A 21,203-nucleotide genomic window follows, 5' to 3' on the forward strand; every position below is an offset into this window, starting at 1 on the left:
GTGATGACATTTTGTTTCTCTTACTTTTGCCTAACTGTCAGAAGGAACCAGCCCTTAATAAAAGGACATCATGCTTGGTAAAGTGGAGGGTCAATATCACATGAAAGTAAAATTCTGCTGAAGATAATTAAAAAATTATTGCAATAGTACATCAGCAGGGAGCTGCCAGAAATTGAACTGCCGACCTTGTGGTTCGAATTGACCTTGGGGTCTGGTGCTTTATCCTACAGTGCCATACCAGGACTCAAATACTCTGGCATTCTATATACATTCTGTCAGTTTTACACCTGGGCAGTTTTGAACCACCCATGAATTTACATAATTTGAAGTGGCATATAGCTTTTTTATTAGTTGCATTCCTCTCCTTTCTATATCAAAAGTCATCAAACATTTTAAGATATATTAATGACAGAATGTATATAGAATGCCAGAATATTTTAATTCGAAGTCAACAAGACATTAAAAAGTGATGAAAATTACCAATGGCTTCTGAATGCAGTTTTTTAATAGAGGTGCTTGGTGAACCCCAAAGGATATCATTGTATCATGCTTATTTTACTACTATTTGTATACTGCCTTGATTAAAAAAATATTTTCATTCCGATTTGGGATACTTGTTGAGTGTGTTTCTCACATTTTCCTTTTTCCTGCCATTTGGAATTAGGAGTATATGTTACTCCTAACATCTTTATGTTATAAAGATCTTTATGTTATAAGATCTTTATAAGATCAAGAGGAGTACAAATAGCTAGCTAAATAGGAGATAACATGAATACCTTAAAATGAAGGTATTCTTTTAAGAAGTAAACAACTAGCTATTTATTTATAGCATGATAATCACATTAACAAGGATCCTTGGTGTCACAATGGTTAAATACTCAGGTGCTAATAGAAAGGTTGTAGTTCAAGCCCACCTAGTAACTTCACAAGAGAAAGACTAGGTAATCTGCTTTCATTAAAATTACAGACTTGGAAACTTTATGGGGAAGTTCTATTCGGTCACAGGGGTCAATATGAGTCAAAATCAATTCGAATGACTTATAACAGCAACAATCAAATGAATAGAACTCTTTCTTTCCTTCACCCCTTCAAGCTAGGGTTAAGAACCATTGCACTTCAGGGATTCTATTAGGTGTCCTATATAGGTTTGGGTTAGCCAGGTTATGTGAAACCTGGCACATTTTGCTTCACACCAGGAAACACACATTTCCTTCCTATTGTATTTTGTGATCCCTTTGCAATATTAACGAGATCAGAGATGCGCTCCCCCTAAACACAGAAGCTTTTGAGAGAAGTCAGCAGTGGTAAAATAAGTTTTCAAGGCATGAGGTCAGACACTTTTATCAAACCCTCAAGGGAGCCAGTTTGGTGCCAGCGTGAATAAACTATGCACTTCTTTGAAAAGGGGTGCCTCCATCTTCATTATAGAAAGCAATGTTGGAGGAAAATATAGAAGGTATTTTCTTCTCTGGATCATTGTCACATGTGTTTTCTCAGCCCATACTTTGATGAGCTAGAGCCCAGAGCTAAGAGCTATGTGCTTCATATTCTTTACTCCTTTCAAGCTAAGAAAGCAATTTTTGTTGTTAAGTGTTTGCTGTCTAATCCTCCGTTCTGACTCATAATGACCGTATGCACAATAGAATGAAACACTGACAGGTCCTGAAGCATTCTCACAATCGTTAAGATTGAGTCCATTGCTGCTGCCAATGTGTCATGCCATCTCATTGGGAGACGTCCTCTCTTTTGCTCATGTTTCTAATAACATATCTGAAGTAAAAGAGACAGAGTCTCATCGTCTTGACTTCTAAGGATCAATCTGGCTGTACTTCTTCTAATATAGATTTGTTTGTTCTTCTGGCAGTGCATGGTACTTTTAATATTCTTCTCCAACACTGTAATTCAGATGCATAGATTCTTCTACAGTCTTCCTCATTCATTGTCCAATGTTCACATGCCTATGAGGCTATTGAAAATGCCATGGCTTGAGTCAAGTCCTGAAATTGGTATATTTACTCTGGAACACTTTAAAGAAGTCTTTTGCAGCTCATTTGCCTAATGTGATACATCCTTTGATTTCTTGACCACTGCTTCCACGAGTGTTGATTGTGGATCCAAGCAGAATGAAATCTTTGGCAGCTTCAATCTTTTTCCATTTATCATGAGGATTTTTGCTATCTTTACATTGAGATGCAATCCATGCTGAAAGCTGTGGTCTTTGATCTTCATCAGTAAGTAATTTAAGTCCTCTTAGCTTCAAGCAAGCAAGCAAGGTTGTGTCACCTGCATATCACAAGTTGTTAATCAGTCTTCGTCCAAATTTGATGCCATGTTCTTTTTCATTAATCCTGCTTCTCAGATTATTTGCTCAGGATACAGATCGAATAAGTATGGTGAAAGCATAAAACCGTAGCGTACACCTTTCCTGATTTTAAACCATTCTGTGTCCACTTGTTGGGTTCAAATGTCTGCCTCATGGTCCATGTACCAATTGTTCATGAGCACACTGAAGTGTTCTGGAATACCCATTCTTCACAATATTTGTCATGACCTACACAGTCAAAAGCCTTTGCATGATCAATAAAGCACAAGTAAACATCTGCCTTGTGTTCTCTGGCTTTAGCAATGATATCTCTAGCCTCCGTCCTCTACTGAAACCACCTTGAATTTCTGGCAGTTCCCTGTTGATGTACTGTTGCAACCATTTTTGAATTCTCTTAAGTAAAACGTTACAAAATATTAAGCATGTAGTACTAATGGGAACTTCTGGTGTGGCGCTGTAGGATCATCAGTGGATAGCGAACCACAAGGTTGGCAGTTCAAACCCATAAGCTGCTCCTTAGAAACCCTATACAGGGATCACTATGAGTCAGAACTGACTCGACGGCACTTAGCAATAACAACATAGCTTTAGAGTATAAACTTTCCAGAAGTTGGGCTAATTTATAACTGGATAATAAAAGGAGCTCTAGCAGGATCTCTGGTAGCGTAACAGTTACGAGTCGGGCTGCTAACATCAAGGTCAGCAGTTCAAAACTAGCAGCTGTTCCATGAGAGAAAGATGAGGTTTTCTGCTCCCATAAAGATTTATAGCCTCGGAAACCCTATGCAAGGTCGCTATGAGTTGGAACCAACTCTACTGCACACAGCCACCACCAGTGATGTAGTGGCCAAGTAACTGATAACCAAAAGATCTGCAGTTGGAACTCCCCAGCAGGAGAAAAAGGCAGCAGTCTACTTCCATACACATTTACAGTTTTGGAAATTTTATGGAGTAGGTCTACTGTGTTCTATAGGGTCACTATGAGTTAGAATTGACTTGACTTTACACACAACAACAACATTGTTCTACTAGTCTTTGCGTAGGAGACCTTCACAAGCCACTTATTTTATTTGTAATAAGGTTTTTCGGTATTTAAGTGAGATTAACAGTGTCATCAATTGCAAAGTCTGTGGTGACTATCCTGTGTAACTCTGGGCTATGACATTGAAGTGTGAGGATGACACACTTTTCGGTTCTGTCTTCCAGATCACTACATGCAGGTGCTAGTTTGTCAACATGAATGTGTGAGAGAGCTTGCTACTCGCCCTGGCCGGCTGTCCCCAATTGAGAATTTTCTTCCCCTACATTACGACTACCTGCAGTTTGCCTACTATCGAGGTAAAGCGTGGATAACCAGTGAAGACCTGCAGAGTTGTTGTTCATCATTACAGATGTTGTATTTTTGTGGTGCAGTCTTCTGTGTTCTTCAGTTTGTCAGCAAAGCAATTTTCTCTCATTTCACCCCAGTGCAGCTCAAGATGAAAGAAGTAGGAGGTGTAACTACATGTGGACAGAACACCAACTTTAAACTCTGATAATTTCCTCACAGTTATACTAGACTGACTGAAATCACTGTATATGATTTTTAAATGTACTTTTTAAAATGTAATTCCTTTACTAGCACAAATGGTTAAGTGTTCAAGTAATAATAAAAAGGTTGGCAGCTCATACTCACTCAAAGATCCCTTGAAAAACAGACCTGGAGATCTGCTTTGGAAAACCCTGCTAAGTAGTTCTATCCTGCATACATGGGGTCACTGTGGGTCAGAATGAACTCAAGAGCAAATAATGACAATATGATCCGTGATTCAAAGACCAGTAGTTATAAAAGACTTTATTCTTCCCCTGTCCCACCAACTCAGTTCCATGCTTTACAATCCACAATCTTTTATATTCACACAGTTTTATATATAAGCTCCAAATACACATATATCCATACATTGATTTTTTACTTTTCCTCTTAATAGTGTATTATATGCATGTTTTATACATTGCTTTCCTCACTTATAAATATATATCAGGTTTCTTTTTTTGGTCTTAAGAAATTGTCATTTGTTTAGGTCAAAAATAGTCAAATTTTGGCAATTTCATATGGTTCAGCCTAGTTAATCCAATACTTATAAATCTTCCTCATTATTTTTTATTTACATTTGCCTATCATTGTGCTTGTAGTCCTGGTGTGATGTTGTAGGATACGCACTGAACTGCTAACCTCAAGGTCAGTAGTTTAAACCCACCAATTGCTCCTGAAAACCTTAAATAGGGTCACTGTGAGTCAGAACCAACTCACTGGCACTAATCATCAACAACATCATTGCACTATAAGGAGCCCTAGTAAAGTAGTAGGTTATGACCTGGGCTGCTAAGCACAAGGTCAGAAGTTTGAATCCGCCAGCTGCTTCTCTGGAGAAAGAGGAGGCGTTCCTTTCCCATAAAGACTCACTGCCTTATAAACCCTGTATTGGGCCACTGTGAGTTGGAACTGACTCAACTGCACACTGCACCACCACCACCATCATTGTACTATAATTTATTTAATGTGTATCTTTACTCATGGGCATTTGTGTTATTGGCAATCATTTGCTATTGCAATCAACGTTCTATTGAATAACATTTTACATACATCATTTCACTTCTGTAAACAAATGCTTATTGGATAAATTGCTAGAAATGTGACTATTGGATCAATGGTTTTATTAATTTGTAGTAGTAGGCCAAACCAAACCAACCACCATTAGATTGAGTCCCACTCCTAGTGACCCTATGTAGGATTTCAAGATAATCTGTATATTCGCAGAAAGCCTCTTCTTGCTCCGATGGAGCAACTGGTAGATTCAAACTGCTGACCTAGTGGTTAGCAGCCGAATGTGTAGTTCACTGTCCCACCAGGTACCCTCTGTAGTTGTATTGTATGTCCTAAATTTTTCTTTTTATGAAATGTTTTTTCATTGCTCATCTGCAGAATAAATGATCAGTCTTAAAGATCTTTTCTAGGTGATTAGGTAAAATATGATATAGCAAGATAGTTTCAATTTATGTTTATCTAATTGAAGAAGAGAATGGGCATGCTTTCTTATCTTTAAGAATAATTCATACACTTTAAGCGGCTTAATTGGGTTTACATATCATGTTCTCATTTTATAGAAAAATGACTTATTCAAGGTCACATGGCTAAGTGAGAGATCATAGCTCCTGATTCAGTACCCTTCCCATTATTTCTCACTGGCTCCTATATCAGCCTACTTTGTGTGGTAGGCAGTTGGAAGGAAAGTATTTCCCCTTTAAAAGAATAAGAAAAAAGTCTTGAGCCAACATTTTTAAGCTGTGTTGGCAAATTTTTCCCTGTCCTAAAGCAAACATTACTCATCACTCTGGCATTGATAGCAAATAATAAATTGTTTATTCAAGTCATGAACAATGAATTAAAAAAGAGTTGAGACAATTGCCTGATTGTAAACATTCTTATTAAATATCAGACTCATCTCAGATAATATGTCTGAAGAAAAACACTAGTTCAAAAGAAACTGAATGTTGTGATCTATTTGAAAACAAGGCATACAGTATTTACAAATTCCTCTTTTAATATCTAAATATTTCTATAGCAAAGAGTTCATAGTTTAAATATCTTTGCTAATTCCTATTAGTAATGTAGTGCTACTGGAGTTGCTTTAACTACATAGTGAGGGGTTGTGGTGCGGGGGAATCCTCTGGGATATTTTAAAGAACTATCGTAAGATGGCCATTTTAAAAAAAATTTACTTAATCAAATCTCAGTAGGAAAATCAGAATTAACTCCTAAAATCCTGCTCAGTTTCTCTGGATTAAATAAATTACTAACAAATATCTTGATGTGAGACATTTGATGAGTTATGCAAAAATATCTAACACCAAAGCTTGCTGTAAATAGTACCTTTTGAATACCTGAAAACGTAGCCTTCCTTTTATCGGTGACTGTTTCTGCTTACTGAGTCCAGTCTCTCCTAATCCTCCTGAATATTGATGCTAAAGCTGACCTCTCAAAGACATGTTGAAGTATCTCCTAGAAATCCTGTGGACAGGCTGACTCTAATACTACAATTCCTTGGCTTTTCAGTTGGTGAACATATAAAAGCTTTGGAATGTGCTAAGGCTTACCTTCTACTCCATCCAGATGATGATGATGTCTTAGACAATGTAGATTACTATGAGAGTCTATTGGATGACAGCATTGACCCTGAATCCATTGAGGCCAGAGAGGTAAGATCAGTGTTCTCAAAGTAAATGCTTTATTCAGCTGTATGTTCTCAGGGAGAGATAGTAAAACTACATTACTGTTCTTAAAGATACTGTCTTTGGCTGGGTTCTCTAGAGAAGCAAAACTAGTGAGGCTTATATATGTATGAATAAAGAGAAGTTTACATCAAGGAAATGGCTCACAAAATTGTTGAAGTAGGGAGGCCCCTAGTCTGTGGGTCTGTATCAGATTGGAGGCCTCTGATTCAGGTACATGCAGGGCTGATCAACCAAGATCAACAAGTCAGAAAGCAGGAAGGTAAGATGCAAGCTGCTGATGACTTCCAGAATCGGTAGGCAATAGGACATGCCACTGGTTCAAGTCCAAAGAACTGGAGGTCAAATGACAAGATAGATGCAGGATCCACATACAGCAGAGAGCAGCAAGCTTTGTCTGAGTGTCCAGTATATTGGAAGCAGGCCACACTAGTGAGTAACATTCTTTTCAGTTGACTGCTTATAGAAGATCTCATCATAGAGGGGATTACACTATATTAGATCTCATCATGGGTGAAGGCCACGTCTCAACTGCCAAACCACTCAGAATCCTGGTCCAGTCAAATTGACATAAAACCCTAACTATCTCAGTGCCTAACAGTCTAATAAAGAGTTTAGTACTCTGTTCCTTTAAGATTTAATTATTACTAGCAGAGTACTCTTTTTCTACATGAGTGCTGGTTTGTAAAAGTCTGTTGAGCTGAGACATTTTTATGGTTCTGAGTATTTTTTTAGCCCATTTTTCAGACATCTAGTGTAAAATCTTTCCACTTGAACATTTATCATATCCCTTAACTATTATTTAGATATTAAAGTCTGACTTTTTTCTTCTTTCTTCACTTCTAGGATTTGGCTATGTTTGTGAAACGTCATAAAATGGAATCTGATCTGATAAAATCAGCTGCAGAGGGTCTGGGATTTTCCTACTCTGAGCCTGTAAGAACAAAGAAAAAAATAGTTACTATAACTATTAAGTGGATTTTTACTTAGGTTTTCATTTCTCTCATTTGATAATTCACAATATTCATAATAAGTAAGATTCATAATATTTATAATAAATAAGATTCGTAAAACATTTTTGTTGTTGCTAAGTGCTATTGAGTCGGTTCTGACTCATAGCAACCCTGTATAGGGTTTTCAAGAGTGGCTGGTGGGTTTGAACCCCACGGACCTTGTGGTTAGCAGTCCTGTGCTTATCCTAGAGTGTCACACCAGGACTCCCATAATATCCTGTTGTTGTTAAGTGCTGTTGAGTCAATTCCAACCCACAGTGACCCTGTATAGGATTTCTGAGGAGCAGCTGGTAAGCTTGAACTGCCGACCATTCGGGTCAAACTGACCTTGCGGTCCAGTGCAGTATCCTACAGCACCACACCAGGACTCCAAACATATGTATGTTGTTATGTGCCATGGAGTCAGTCCTGACTCATAGCAACCCTGTACAGGGTTTCCAAGGCTGTAGATCTTTACGGGAGCAGAAAGTCTCATCTTTCTCCCGCAGAACAGCTGGTAGTTTCGAACTGCTGACCTTGCAGTTCACAGCCCAATTCGTAACCCCTACACTACCAGAGCCTTCAAAGTCAATCACTGTTTTGTATGTTGTTGTTGTTAGGTGCCATCGAGTCAGTACCGACCCATAGTGACCCTGTATAGGGTTTCCAAGGAGCAGCTGGTGAGCTTGACACTGTAGTGTAGATATATTTTGTCCTAACTTTTAGTTTAGGAAAAAAAAACACAAGCAATTTCTAGATTTTCTGTATTTTAAAATGTGTAAACTATATATATAGTTGATTGTTGGTGTTGTTAAGTGCTGTTGAATAAATTCGGACTCATAGCAACCCTGTACAGGGTTTCCAAGGAGCAGCTGGTGTCTCTAAACTGCTGACCTTGTTGGTCACAGTCCAGTGCTGATCCTACAGCACCACACCAAGAATCCCTATACTTGGTATATGTAGTTAAAGTACAATAACTAAATTAACGATTCTGCTTCTGGATATTTGATTGATTTCTGAATTTTTTCCCTACTAAATCGAATACATGCACACTTTTTTCCCTCTGTTGAACTATATCCTTAGAATAAATTCTCAGGAGTGGGATTGCTCTGTCATCAAAGAGCATGAAAAGTTTTAAGCTCTTTAAATTAAATTGCTTACCTAACACTTCATTACTCTTAATGGTGCATTAAAGCACCAGCTTACCACCTGTTTATCAGCAATGAAATACAACATCCTAAAATGACATATTATTCATATATTATATACAAAAATGGATTTCTTTGATAGCCACCAAGAATAAACCTTTTTTCATATTATTATCTTCATTATTTTTTCTCATTTATCCAGTGGCTACTATATAAGTTCTTTATATAATGATAGTGTTATTTATAATATAACTTGCAGTATATTTTCTTCTTTCTCTTTATTTGCTTTTCCTTCCTCTTGTACCTGTATAATATTTCTGGTGTATTTCTAATACAATATTTTTAACATTTATATCCAGCCCTATTCATTGGGAGCACAGTGGCTTCATATGATAACCACAAGGTCCATGGTTTGAATCTGCCAACTGCTCCGCAGAAGAAAGATGAGACTTTCTGCTCCAGCAAAGATTTAAAACTCTTGGGAACCCTATACAGGGCCACTGTGAGTGGGAACCGACTCTACAGTACTTAACAACAGCCACAACCTATTTGTTATACATTTTTTAAAATTGTGTTGTGCCAAGAAACACCTGAGAAAGATGACTTACTTTGTGATTCTGTACAGATTGTTAACCAACCAGAATATTGGATTTTGTTGTTGTTGTTGTTGTTACTTTGAGATTGCTCTATCCATGAAGGAGTTGAAGTGAGTGACGTTTCAAGTGTCTACCTTTGGAAAATTCTAAGTCACATTTTTGGGCAAAAGGATGGATACTCAGCTAATTCTGTTGGTTTGTTTGTTTGTCTGTTAATCCATTGGTGTTCCCTTTTGTTTTTTGCCAAAAGTGCATCAACTTTTCCTTCCTTTGAATGAAAAATTAATCTTTTAATCTATTATTGTGTCTTTTTAAAATATGCAAGTTCCCTAATATTGTACATATTTTGCGTAACTAAGTGTATATTTTATTTTATCTTATTTCTGCACATAATGTTTTAGTGTGACATTACAGAGGCTTTTTCCATTTTTAAATAGAATTATTGGATCAGATATGGAGGACGACAAGATGAGAATCGGTGAGTCATCCACTCAGAATAAAACTGTTTATTTTTAATGAGGAGAAACCTTTATATTCATAATCTATTCTCACTTAATATAAGCAACACGAGGTAATTACGACAGAGTCCTGAGCTGGGAATTAGGATCTCTCCATCTTGGTCCCAACTCTTTTTGTCTTTTCTGTGTGACATTAAGTAATTCATCTACTGCCTGGGGTCTCAAGTTTTTCTTCCAATAAGAGGGTTGGATGAAGTGATTCCTGGGGGCTAATGTTCCGTGATCCCAAATAAGAGAAAGTAGGATGCTAATTTCCATCTATCAATAAGAAATTTATTAAAATTTCTTTTTAATGGTGAAGTCCCTTACTCTATTTATTTGAAAGGAAGAGATTCAGGGCATTTTACAGAAGGATAAAATACACAGTGATGTACAATGCTCAAAACATTATAAAAATGCACATTGTATGTATGTATGTGCTCTGTTGACACTCAAAGTCTAATCTTAAGAGTGGCAAATTATGCATGCAACTAACTTCAATAAAAGCTGTTAAGAAGATTAGAAGAGTGGAATAAAGCATATTCATTAAGGAAATAGAGAAGAACTTAATGGAGGCAGTGACATTTAATTTGATCTTGAAAGACAAATGAACCTGTGTACAACAAAAATATACCAATATTGAAATCATATACTGCCTACCTAGGTAAAACATAGTTTGTCTTTGAACATCTTTATTCAATTGGAAGTTGCTATTTCAACTCTTGTTCAATGGGTAGGGTCCCTTCAGGAGTGAATGTGGAAGAGGCAGAAGTTCATGGATGGTCAATGGGAAAAAAGTCATCACCCAAGATAGAACGAGACCTAAGAGAGGGTAAGTACCAATGCACTAACCTTTCTAGATGGAGGAGGAAGAAGGGAATGGGGCTTGACCAGTTTTCATCCATATCAGTACAAGAACCCATGTTCTCTGGACAATTAAGTATAGGAATAATTTATTACAATTCATGAAACTCTGGAAAGAAGACTTAAAAACAAGAATGGCTCAGATCATTACCTTTGGTTTCCAATAAAAGTGCTACCATACCCACTCTTATCTGTTTTTACAGAGAGCCTATATAAGGCCAAAATTAGTGGCTACACAGTGGGGTGTTGCCAAAAATAGCCTTTAAATAGGGCTAAACGTTATTATAGACTTCAGGTGTGGCGCTGCAGAATCAGCACTGAACTTTGAATCACAAGAACAGCAGTTCAAACCCAACAAGCTGCTCATTGGAAACCTTATATTTAGGGTCACTATGCATTGTAACAGACTTGACAGCATTTAACAACAACAACAAACATTATTATAGCAGTCAAATATTAGGAGACATGGTGGCATAGTCAGCTTACCAGCTGCACCTTGGAAGAAAAGATGAGCCTATCAGCTCTCATAAAGGTTTATTCTCAGAAATCCTATGGAGCAGTTCTACTCTGTCCTATGGGGTTTCTGTGAGCTGGAATTGACTCAACAGCAGTGAGGGAGTATTAGCAATAGTACTAACAGCAGTATTACTTCTTAGCAATTATTATTTCTTTTGAGTTTTATTATTTCTCAAGCAAATTTAAATGCCATTTATTTTAATACTAGCAAAATCTCATGAGAGAAAAGCATCTCCGTTTCAAATAAAGGAAGACTGAGGCTAATGGAAATTAAGTGACTTGTCCAAAATTTCAGCAAGTTGAACAAAAATTTGAGCCCAGGCTTTTACATTTACACCCAGTTTTCTATGCTGCACAAAGCATAGAAATTTCCAGTATACAAAATGAATTTCCCATTAATTAAATAATTGTAATATAAGAAGAGCTTTTGAAAAACCTACTCTACGCAGAGATGAGAATTGAAGGTGTTTGGAATCAACTAGTTCAGTGGACCAGTGGAACAGGTAAAAATCATTCACTATGACTCTGAGACCAGAAGAACTAGATGGTGCCCAAATTCCACTGCCAACTGCTCTAAAGGGATCACATTAGAAGTCCCAGATAGAGTGGGAGAAAATGTGAACTAAAACTCAAAATTATATGTGTATAAAAAGAGTGGACTTACTGGTCAGAAAGACACTGGAGCAAGCTGAGACTGGTGCTCAACCACCCTTCAGGTCTGGAACAAGAACTCAGTCTTGTGACTATTTTCAGCCAACCAGTAAATAGGTATATAGAGGGGACAACAACTCAAGTAATGTATGCTCATCATGAAATGGCCAGTCATTCAAGATCAAAACGGCAAGATTTACCTACAGACAAAGCTGAGAAGGAATGGGAAGGAGGGTGGAATGGAAATAGGAACCACAGGAAGGAAGTGAGATAACTGTTGTTGCAGGGAGGGGATTGCAATCATTGGGATGAAACAAAGTGTAGGATTTGTTGAAGTGAACCTGATGATCTTGTCTGTAAATATCCATTTAATTTGCAATTTAAAAAAAATTTTTAATGAATATTTTGATGGTACAGAGGGAAGTGGAGGAGACATGAATCGGTGAAGCGCAGGACATTTTAAGGACAGTGAAATTATTTTACATAAAAATGTAATGATAGATACATGACATTAAGTATTTGTCAGAACCCATAGAAATGTTTACCATAGAGAATGAAACCTAATGTAAACTACAAATTTTCATTAGTAATAATACAGCAATGTTGGTTTATCAGTTGTAGTAATTGTACCACATGAATACAAAATACTAATAATAGGGGACATTGTGAGCAAGGAGGGAGAGGAGGTGGATAGAAATATCGTGTGTTTTCTGCATCGTTTTTTGTAAACCTAAAACTGCTCTAAGATGATAAAAACAAACAAAACCCTATTCACAGGGAGTTCTCATACTCCCTTCCCCAGTGAGCTTGCTGGTCAGCACATTCCTACAGCTGATGTGAAAATGTCTGCTTCTCTGCAGCACTCACATTCCCCTGCCTTTTCCTTCTTTAGCTTCCAAATCAGTCTGAGGCAGTTAAGAGGATAGTGTGCTCATCTGTTCTGACCTGAACCTCAGTTTGTACTCACAAAGCCCAGGCTGCTTTACAACTGCCAAAGAGATTCCTGGTCAGCCAGAGTTCATGTTGGTTTTCAGGCCGAGAAATCACCCAGGAAGTGCATGCCAATAAGTCAGCACTTTGCATAAAGGTTTGGGAAACTCCAGTACAGTTGCCAAATTTCAAAGCATTTTTTAAAATCTGGCTACCAGAGATCAGTAACTGACTAGGGAGGCTGATGGGAAGATTAGAATTGAAGACAGCATTTGATTGAGAAAGAGCATGCTTGACTGGACCACCAAATGCAACCATTTCTGGGATTTTTTTTTTAAGCTGAATTAGCCAGTAGCCCTTAAGATGCTCTCTGGGAACGACCACAGACCCTACTATCCATTTACCAGCCATCCAAATCAGATCTAAATTTAAAACCGTGGTAGATACAAAGGTCACAAACAACAACACTTCTGTATATTTGTTTGGATGAAAGCAAATACCAGGGAGGCCAGAAAGGAGCTCTGCTCACAATGTAGAGTATATGTCAGAGCTTCCTGTCTTCTACAAGGAGATATTGTCATCTGTTTGGTTTCCTAACAGTGTTTAGTAGTAGTTGTACTTTGCACAGATCTGAAGCATTAAGCATTAAGATGAGGGTGATGCAGGGCTACATCCTAGTGTGACTCCAGCCAATAGAACTTGCATAGCAACTTACTGCATCATCCATTCTCCTTTTATCCACCAGCTTTCCAAAGGCCTGCTAGGTAATAATCCCAGAACCGATGAAGATGCAGTAGAAATGATACTGGACTTGGAATTAGGAGGCAAGTTTCCAGTGTTGTCTGATCTGATACGGAGAGCAGGCTATTCAGAAATCTCTGGATTTTAAGATCTTCCTCTCTAAAAACGGATGATAACTTCTCTGAGGAAATGAATATGAGGAGGATTTTCCAACCTGTAGAGGGATGTCCTCATGAGTGCTCCCTGGACTGCACACCCCCTGAGATGCTTTGAATGACACTGTGGTGTTTATGGTCAGTTGATGACTCTTATGGAAAGACAGGCAGTGAGCACTGGATGGCCTTCCTCACAAAGGAGTATTTTCCTAGATGATCCTATTTTACTGCAACCAGAGAGTCAGAGCCAGGCACATACTTTATGAATGAGAGAAGAATTAAGTTTAACTAAATCTCCTTGGGCTGTGGTTAGGAGTTGGCTGAAGCCATCAAGCCAGTCCCCAGGAACCACAGCTTGTTGGATTACATTTTTATTTTTATTTGAGTATTCGCCTGTCTGCTCTGCTACCAGTCATCTGTAAGCTGATAGCCTTGCCTTTTGAATGGCACAGTTTATTTTTCCTTTGTTGTTGTCGGTCCCTTTTGGTTGTTAGGTGGACAATTGATAATTGGTTTTTTTCTGATAGGCTCTGCATAATTTCTTGTGTTCACTGAGACTTGTTCTGCCTCAGGAAAGGCAGATAGCTGAGATTCGCCCTGAACCTGTCAGAGTTTAGACATTTAAGAGTACATGTTGCTATCTGTTCCTTCACTTAGTATTTGAGTGTTACAGCATTTGTTGATGGTGTTGTTAGGTGCCACTGAGTTGGTACTGACTCACAGCGACCCTATTAACAGGAGGTCATGCACCAACCTCACAGTCATGGCTACATTTGAACCCATTGCTGCTGCCTCTGTGCCAATCCATCTCGTTGGGGGTCTTCCTCTTTTTCTCTGACCCTCCACCTTACCAAATATGATATCCTTCTCCAGGGACTGGTCGCTTCTGATAGGATGTGCACAGTATGAGAGATGAAGGCTGGCCCTCTTGGCTTCCAAAGAGCATTCTGGCTGTACTTCTTAAAGCACAGATCGATATATTATTTTGGCATTTTATAGTACTTTTAATATTCTCCTACAGCACTATAAGTCAAATGCATCAATTCTTCTGAGGTTTTCCTTATTCACTTTCCAACTTTGCATATGAGGTTATTGAAAATACCATGGCTTGGGTATTACTCCTGAAACTGACATCTTTGCTCTTGTATTCTTTAAAGCAGTCTTATGCAGCAGCTTTGCCTAATGAAATACATTGTTTTATTTCTCGACTGCTGCTTCTATGAGTGTTGATGGTGGATCCAGGCAAAATGCCATTGAGTTGATTCCTACTCATAGCAACCCTGTACAAGGTTTCTGAGGAGCACCTGATAGGTTTGAACTGCTGACCTTTTGATTCGCAGTCCACTATTTATCCTCTAGTGCCACACCAGGACTTCTGAAATTACATAGCCTTCTGTTTATAAATTTGGGCAAGAATTGGGGGGAAAAAAGTAAATATGGCAACTAGTGGGCTGTGTGGAGGACCATCTGATTGTCAGGTGTTACCTGTTTTTACATATCTCAGTGTGGGAGCATCTATGGTTATATTGGAACCAACTGCAGACTAACAAAAATCAGATGGAATGGATTTATAAAGAACGTACTCCACAGTAGATGAAGGTCAAATAGCATCGCAGTACACTTCTATGAATGAAAATTTTACGTAACTTTAAGCAGAAATCATTGTGATACACTAGAGTTCTCATACAACAAAAGGACTACAAAGAATGCTGGCTGAAAATAACCTGGGACAGCAGAGTTAATATAAGTTCCAAGTTGAAAGTTGATTTTTATTTTCAGTGAATAACATCAATCATTTCATTAATAGTGTTTATTTTAATTTAGTTGATTTTATGGCTTTGCTTTAATTTAATCTTGTAAATTGGTTTTGGTATTATTGTTGCGTAAAACCATAAAACTTAATAATATAGACTGAGTTTTGTGATTGCATAGAATGAAGTAAATGTTTGGTAAAAGTAATATGTTCCTTGGGGAACACTTTGCTTAACAGATACATGATTATTACTTGAGATTGAGAACCAGTGGTCTGAGAAACATTGGTTTGGATAATGTCTTATTCTTTTAATATTCTATTAATTATAATTATAGTCTGTTGTGATTCTTTCATCCTAACTACAGTAATAAACACTTAGTAGTGTTGTTTGTTGCTTTAGGAGCTCTGATAGAGTAGTGGATACAAGTCGGGCTTCTAACCTCAAGGTCAGTTTGAAAGCACCAGCCATTCCACTCCTGTAAAGATTTACAGCGTCAGAAACCATACGCAGGGTCACTACGAGTCAGAACTACTCCACAGCACACCACTGCCACCACCACCAGTGCTGTTACCTCGTTTGAATAATTCATTTTACAGAGATAAAGTAGACATTCAGTTCTCCAACTACAGCAGGTTAGACCAATATACTGATGATGCTACTAGATTGGAGAGAAAAAGGGAGGCCTTGCTTTATCCACACTCCCTCCATAGTGCACTGTTACAAGCATATGGCAGGTCCCACATTGTTAGTTAGCGTGGAGTTAGCCCCTGACTCATGACCACCGATGCACGGTGGTATCACACTGTTGTGATCCATAAGGTTTTCACTGGCTGATTCTTAGAAGTAGATTGACAGGCTTTTCATCCTAATCCATCTTAGTCTGGAAGTTCCACTGAAACCTATAAACAACATAGCAAAAAGCAAGCCTCCATTGACAGATTGGTGGGTGGCAGCTGGAGCTTGGAAGTCTGTTGGTTGGAAATGAACCTCACGCTCCCACCTGTATGGCAAAAATTCTGCCCCCTGGTGTCCCTTGGGGAATATTATGAAGAGTTGAAAAGCACTGTTTCCCATTCTGTTCAGTTTGTATGATTCCCAGATGGTTGTGCTCTGTTACACCTTCTGATTTCCTCACCATAAGACCGGAGGCTTTGCCTATGAGTTCTGTTCTTTAGGAGAAAAAGAACTTAAGTCTGGATTTTATCATTTCACCACCTAAAACGTACCCAGTAATATCAATGTCTGAAGCGTTTCCATGAGTCTAACTAACTTCATAAAGTTGTGCACTCCATTTGGGGAGAGAGAAGGTGCCTATAGTAAACCCTCCTGTGTAAAACAGCAATGTAGAGCATTTGCCCAGAGACAAGATGAGAATACTCCAAAAGGAAAAACATATTAAGTCATTTGGAAGTAGGAAGAAGACTGAGTCAGGTGACTTGGGTGTGACTGACCTGAAGGTGCATTTGCTACTCTAGCCACCTGGTTGAAGGCATTGTTCTGGGTGCCTGTGAAACAGATATGTTTGTCACGCTGACGGTCACAGACATTCAGTAATAATAATATACGATGGTGTCATAGAAGGATGAACTTAGGGCAGTGGAGAAGGGTGAGCATAGGTGACCAGAAAATTCTGAGACATAATCTTAGAGGTGGATTCTGTGAGATGCTCAGTCTACTATGCTGGATCATCATTAGAATCAAATATTAAAAATGCTTTATTAATCCCCAAATTCTTTCAAATGTAATATATTATTATGACATTTGACAAACCTGGTAGTCAGACATCTGCCTTTTTCCTGACTGCGTATTGTGTTTATAAAACTTCTGAATTCATCCTGTCTTTGCATTCCTAAATACTCCTGAAGAAATTGACCCTCTCTTCACTGCCCACTGAAAGTTGATGGGTGTCCTGTCCCTTCAGGTGGCCCTCTGCTGTATGAGAACATCACGTTCGTCTATAACTCAGAGCAGCTGAACGGAACTCAACGAGTCCTCCTGGATAACGTCCTATCGGAAGAGCAGTGCAGGGAGCTCCACAGTGTGGCCAGTGTGAGGACTGGGACAGGGAGGGGGTCCAACTCTCGTGGCCTGGCCTCAGGCTGGCGGTACTTAAGCAACATTCTTTGGTCCTGGTCTCATTTGAAGCTAAGGAGCAAGACCTGAAATTTCACTGAACAAGAACTGAGATTTAGGACAGGAACATTGATTATGGAGACACAGTCATAGTCTACTGACTGGGATGATTGCAATTTTGCTTTTTCTGGGAAGGATCTTGAATAGCCATTGGCTTAATTCCTAAGACAGCAGCCATGGTACTGTTGTATAATATCACTGGAAAGTCCAGTGAAAATATAAATGCCCTGAAAAATAGAAAAAGCCATAAAACATAAGTAACACTATTTTAATAATAAAAAATAAACTTGTAGACTAATCATAAATATGCTACCACCCCTTAAAAATTAATGGCTGTATTTTACACTGAAAGTGTAGAATGAAATTTAGCTTAAAAAGCTCATTTGATTGGGAAAATCAATGAGCCCAGGAATCTGTAAACAATAGGGTGGAATTCAGAATGTTGACTTTAGTTCTCAGCTTTCTGACACCAATGCAAAAAGGGAGACCTGATGAATCCATTGCTAACACAGATAAAGCATCCTCTTGTATTTTGCTTCCAGGGAATCATGCTGGTTGGTGATGGATACAGAGGGAAAACTTCTCCCCATACTCCCAATGAAAAGTTTGAAGGTGCAACTGTCCTCAAAGCACTCAAGGTAAAGTTTTAATGGTTTTGGAGTTTGGGTTCCTAAGTGTCAATCCAAGACCATCTGTGAATGAGAGATATAAGAAAAAGGAGAGTTACGATATACACCTTCGAGGACAATTAAAGGGAGCAAGCATGGAATGTCACCTTCATTGTTCTCAATTATTCGTCCCACCCTTTCTTTGTATTTCCTAACATTGTACCCAACAAGTAAGCTACAACTCCTGTCCTCAAAGAGCTAGCTGATGGTCAATAATGAAAATATATCCAAACGGGTCATTCTTCTCTGGTAAGGGGTGTTGTTAGAGAGGAATGACCAAAACAAGAAGAACAAGGTGGGAGTGATTAACTTTCTCTGTGTGATTGGAAAGAAATGATTTTAATGATTTTCCTGTCTTACCCAAATCCCCAAATCTGTAGCGGCATCCTCTCTAGTCAACACAGAGATAGTCATAATGTCCCAGCTTAATGAAACCTGGTATCTGTTTTCTCAAGCCCTCCAACCCACCCAATGGTTTCTAATGTTCTTGTTTTCCTTCAGTTTGGTTATGAAGGTCGAGTCCCACTGAAGAGTGCCCGTCTGTTTTATGACATCAGCGAGAAGGCTCGAAAGATTGTAGAATCCTATTTCATGCTGAACTCAACCCTGTATTTTTCCTATACGCACATGGTCTGCCGAACTGCACTATCGGGTGAGATTTCAGTGTCTGAACATTTCCCCTCCTCCCACAAAAGGAAACAATGCAAAACAAAGCTTGATTGCATTCCAGACTAAGAGTTTTGAGAGTGTTAATGTTTTAAAACAAAAGAAGCTTACTGACTCTTACTCTTTCCGTTCCATGTTTTCTTTCTTTTGACCACCTGAATTTTCAGAAGACCCTCACTTCTGTCTATTCTCTGTTTTAACTCCACTTGTACTCTCCTGCCATGCACAAAATATTTGCTTCCTTGAGTGTCTTTTCGAGGAACCAGAAACCTGGAAATTCCAGTTACCATTATATCTACAAGCACTGATTGGAATAGAAAATGAAGGGATTGTTGAGAGAAATGTTCTGGAAAAGACAGAGACCACTCCACTTCTTGCTTGCTATTATTTCCTCTGTACATTCTCTCTTCTGTCTCCTGATGAGGGAAGAATTATACCATTAAAGTAGACCTTATACTTGTGAAGTTTCAGCTGAACCAAAATAACAGTTCCACTGCCTCCTTATCTTTTTGCTGCTGCACATGAAGTAAAACCGATGAAATGTGTAGAATTTATGCTCTCATATTTGCATCAGAGCACTTGTAGAGCTGAAGAAAAATAAGTCTGACTTGCCAAAGGTTTCACAGCAAGATCATGCCTTAAGTGGACCAGCATCTTCAACTACCTGTTCAGCGTTCTTTCATCTATTCTGCCTGGCCTTGTGCGTCCCAAGGTTGGCAAGAGACAGCAGGAATGGAAGAGGAGATTGTCAGCTTTGCTTTGGAGGTCATTGCACTCCATCGCTCATCCTTTCTTGTTCTATTTTTTGGCAGGTCAGCAAGATAGAAGAAATGACCTCAGTCACCCCATTCATGCTGACAACTGCCTGCTGGATCCAGAGGCCAATGAATGCTGGAAGGAGCCTCCGGCTTACACATTCCGGGATTATAGGTACAGCCAGCACCCACTTCAAACCAAGCTTTGGTCCCGCAGTTGTTTAAAACCCAGAGAATCTAAAAGCCATCTGTGTTGCTAGTCATCATATTTATCTCTGTGAACCAGGATTCCAAACCATCTCTGGAAGCAGCAAGCACATCCGAAGGAAATGACTTTAACATCTCACCTTTTTATCTTGAAAAATCATGCATATTTTGCATCATATTCCACAGTGTACATTTGTGTTTTAATATGAAGAGCAAAGTTTATTTATTTATTTATGTTTCCCTTAATGCTTCTTGGAGTCCTGGTATGGCACTGTGGGTTAATGTGCCAGACTGCAAAGCCATTTGAACTGCAAGGATGGCGGTTAAGCTCATTAGCTGCTCCTTGGAAGCCCTACACGGGGTCGCTATGGGATGGGATTGACTTGACGGCACTTAAGATACAACATAATGCTTCTTACTTTTCACTAAAACGTGCCCCTATGGGCAGGCATCTCAGTCTGAGAGTACAAGGGCAGTAGTGTGTCTTGATACTCCGGTATCTCCTTGTATCACTTGTCTCTCAGTAGCGTGCATGAAGATGGGTGTCGGCATTTATAAAATAAGGAACTGGAAACTCAGAAGAAAATATATATGTATTTTTTATTATTAAAATAGATATTATAGTCTATAAAGAGAAAAATCAGAAGTTGTAGTCACTGTGGGTAAGTTGTTGTTAAGTACCATCGAGTCAATTTTGACTCATAATGACCCTGTATAGCATTTCCAAGGCTTTTAAATCTTAGTGGGAGCAGAAACCTTCATCTTTCTCCCATCCCACACAATGTATATAACAGAGCCCTGGTGTGACACTGTAGGATAAGCCTTGAACACAAGGTCAGTTTGAAAGACAAGGTCAGCGGTTCCAACTCTGCAGCCGCTTCTCAAAAACTCTCTACAGGGTCACTGTGGGTCAGAACTAATTGATGGCATGTAGCAACAACAACAACAACATGTATAACAGTGTTAATTAATATGTTTGTCTACAAAAACATATATAGAGTGCCCCCTAGCTGCTTACAAGGTTTGCTTAGCTTACAAGGAGCTCTCCAGCTAAGAAGACAGAAAAAACATTTTTTAGAGTTAGTTTGGAGTCCTGGTGTACCACTGTGGGTTAATGCGCTGGATTGCAAGGTCGTTTTGAACCAAAATGTCAGCAGTTCAAGCTCACTAGCGACTCCATGGAAACCCTATACAGGGTTGCTACAAATTAAAACTGACTTGAAGGCACTTTGTAACAACAGAGTTAACATAGTGGATTACAAACTGAGCTGCTAACCACAAGGTCAGCAACTGAATCTGCCAGCCACAGCATGAGAGAATCGTGAGGCTTTCTGCTCC

The 21,203-nt window shown here is 38.8% G+C and overlaps 1 protein-coding gene across 1 annotated transcript in view; it reads left to right on the forward strand.

The window, feature by feature from the left end:
• LEPREL1 (leprecan-like 1) overlaps positions 1-21,203 on the forward strand; it is a 52,320-nt gene that overhangs the window by 8,651 nt on the left and 22,466 nt on the right. Inside the window, exons 3-11 of the mRNA XM_006871895.1 lie at positions 3,530-3,661; positions 6,417-6,559; positions 7,439-7,528; positions 9,766-9,806; positions 10,563-10,657; positions 17,358-17,485; positions 18,112-18,207; positions 18,739-18,889; positions 19,716-19,833. Coding sequence (XP_006871957.1) covers positions 3,530-3,661; positions 6,417-6,559; positions 7,439-7,528; positions 9,766-9,806; positions 10,563-10,657; positions 17,358-17,485; positions 18,112-18,207; positions 18,739-18,889; positions 19,716-19,833 — 994 coding nt within the window. The remainder of the gene's footprint in view (positions 1-3,529; positions 3,662-6,416; positions 6,560-7,438; positions 7,529-9,765; positions 9,807-10,562; positions 10,658-17,357; positions 17,486-18,111; positions 18,208-18,738; positions 18,890-19,715; positions 19,834-21,203) is intronic.

Source organism: Chrysochloris asiatica, unplaced genomic scaffold, assembly GCF_000296735.1.
Source record: "Chrysochloris asiatica unplaced genomic scaffold, ChrAsi1.0 scaffold00177, whole genome shotgun sequence".
Classification (NCBI taxonomy): Eukaryota; Metazoa; Chordata; class Mammalia; order Afrosoricida; family Chrysochloridae; genus Chrysochloris; species Chrysochloris asiatica.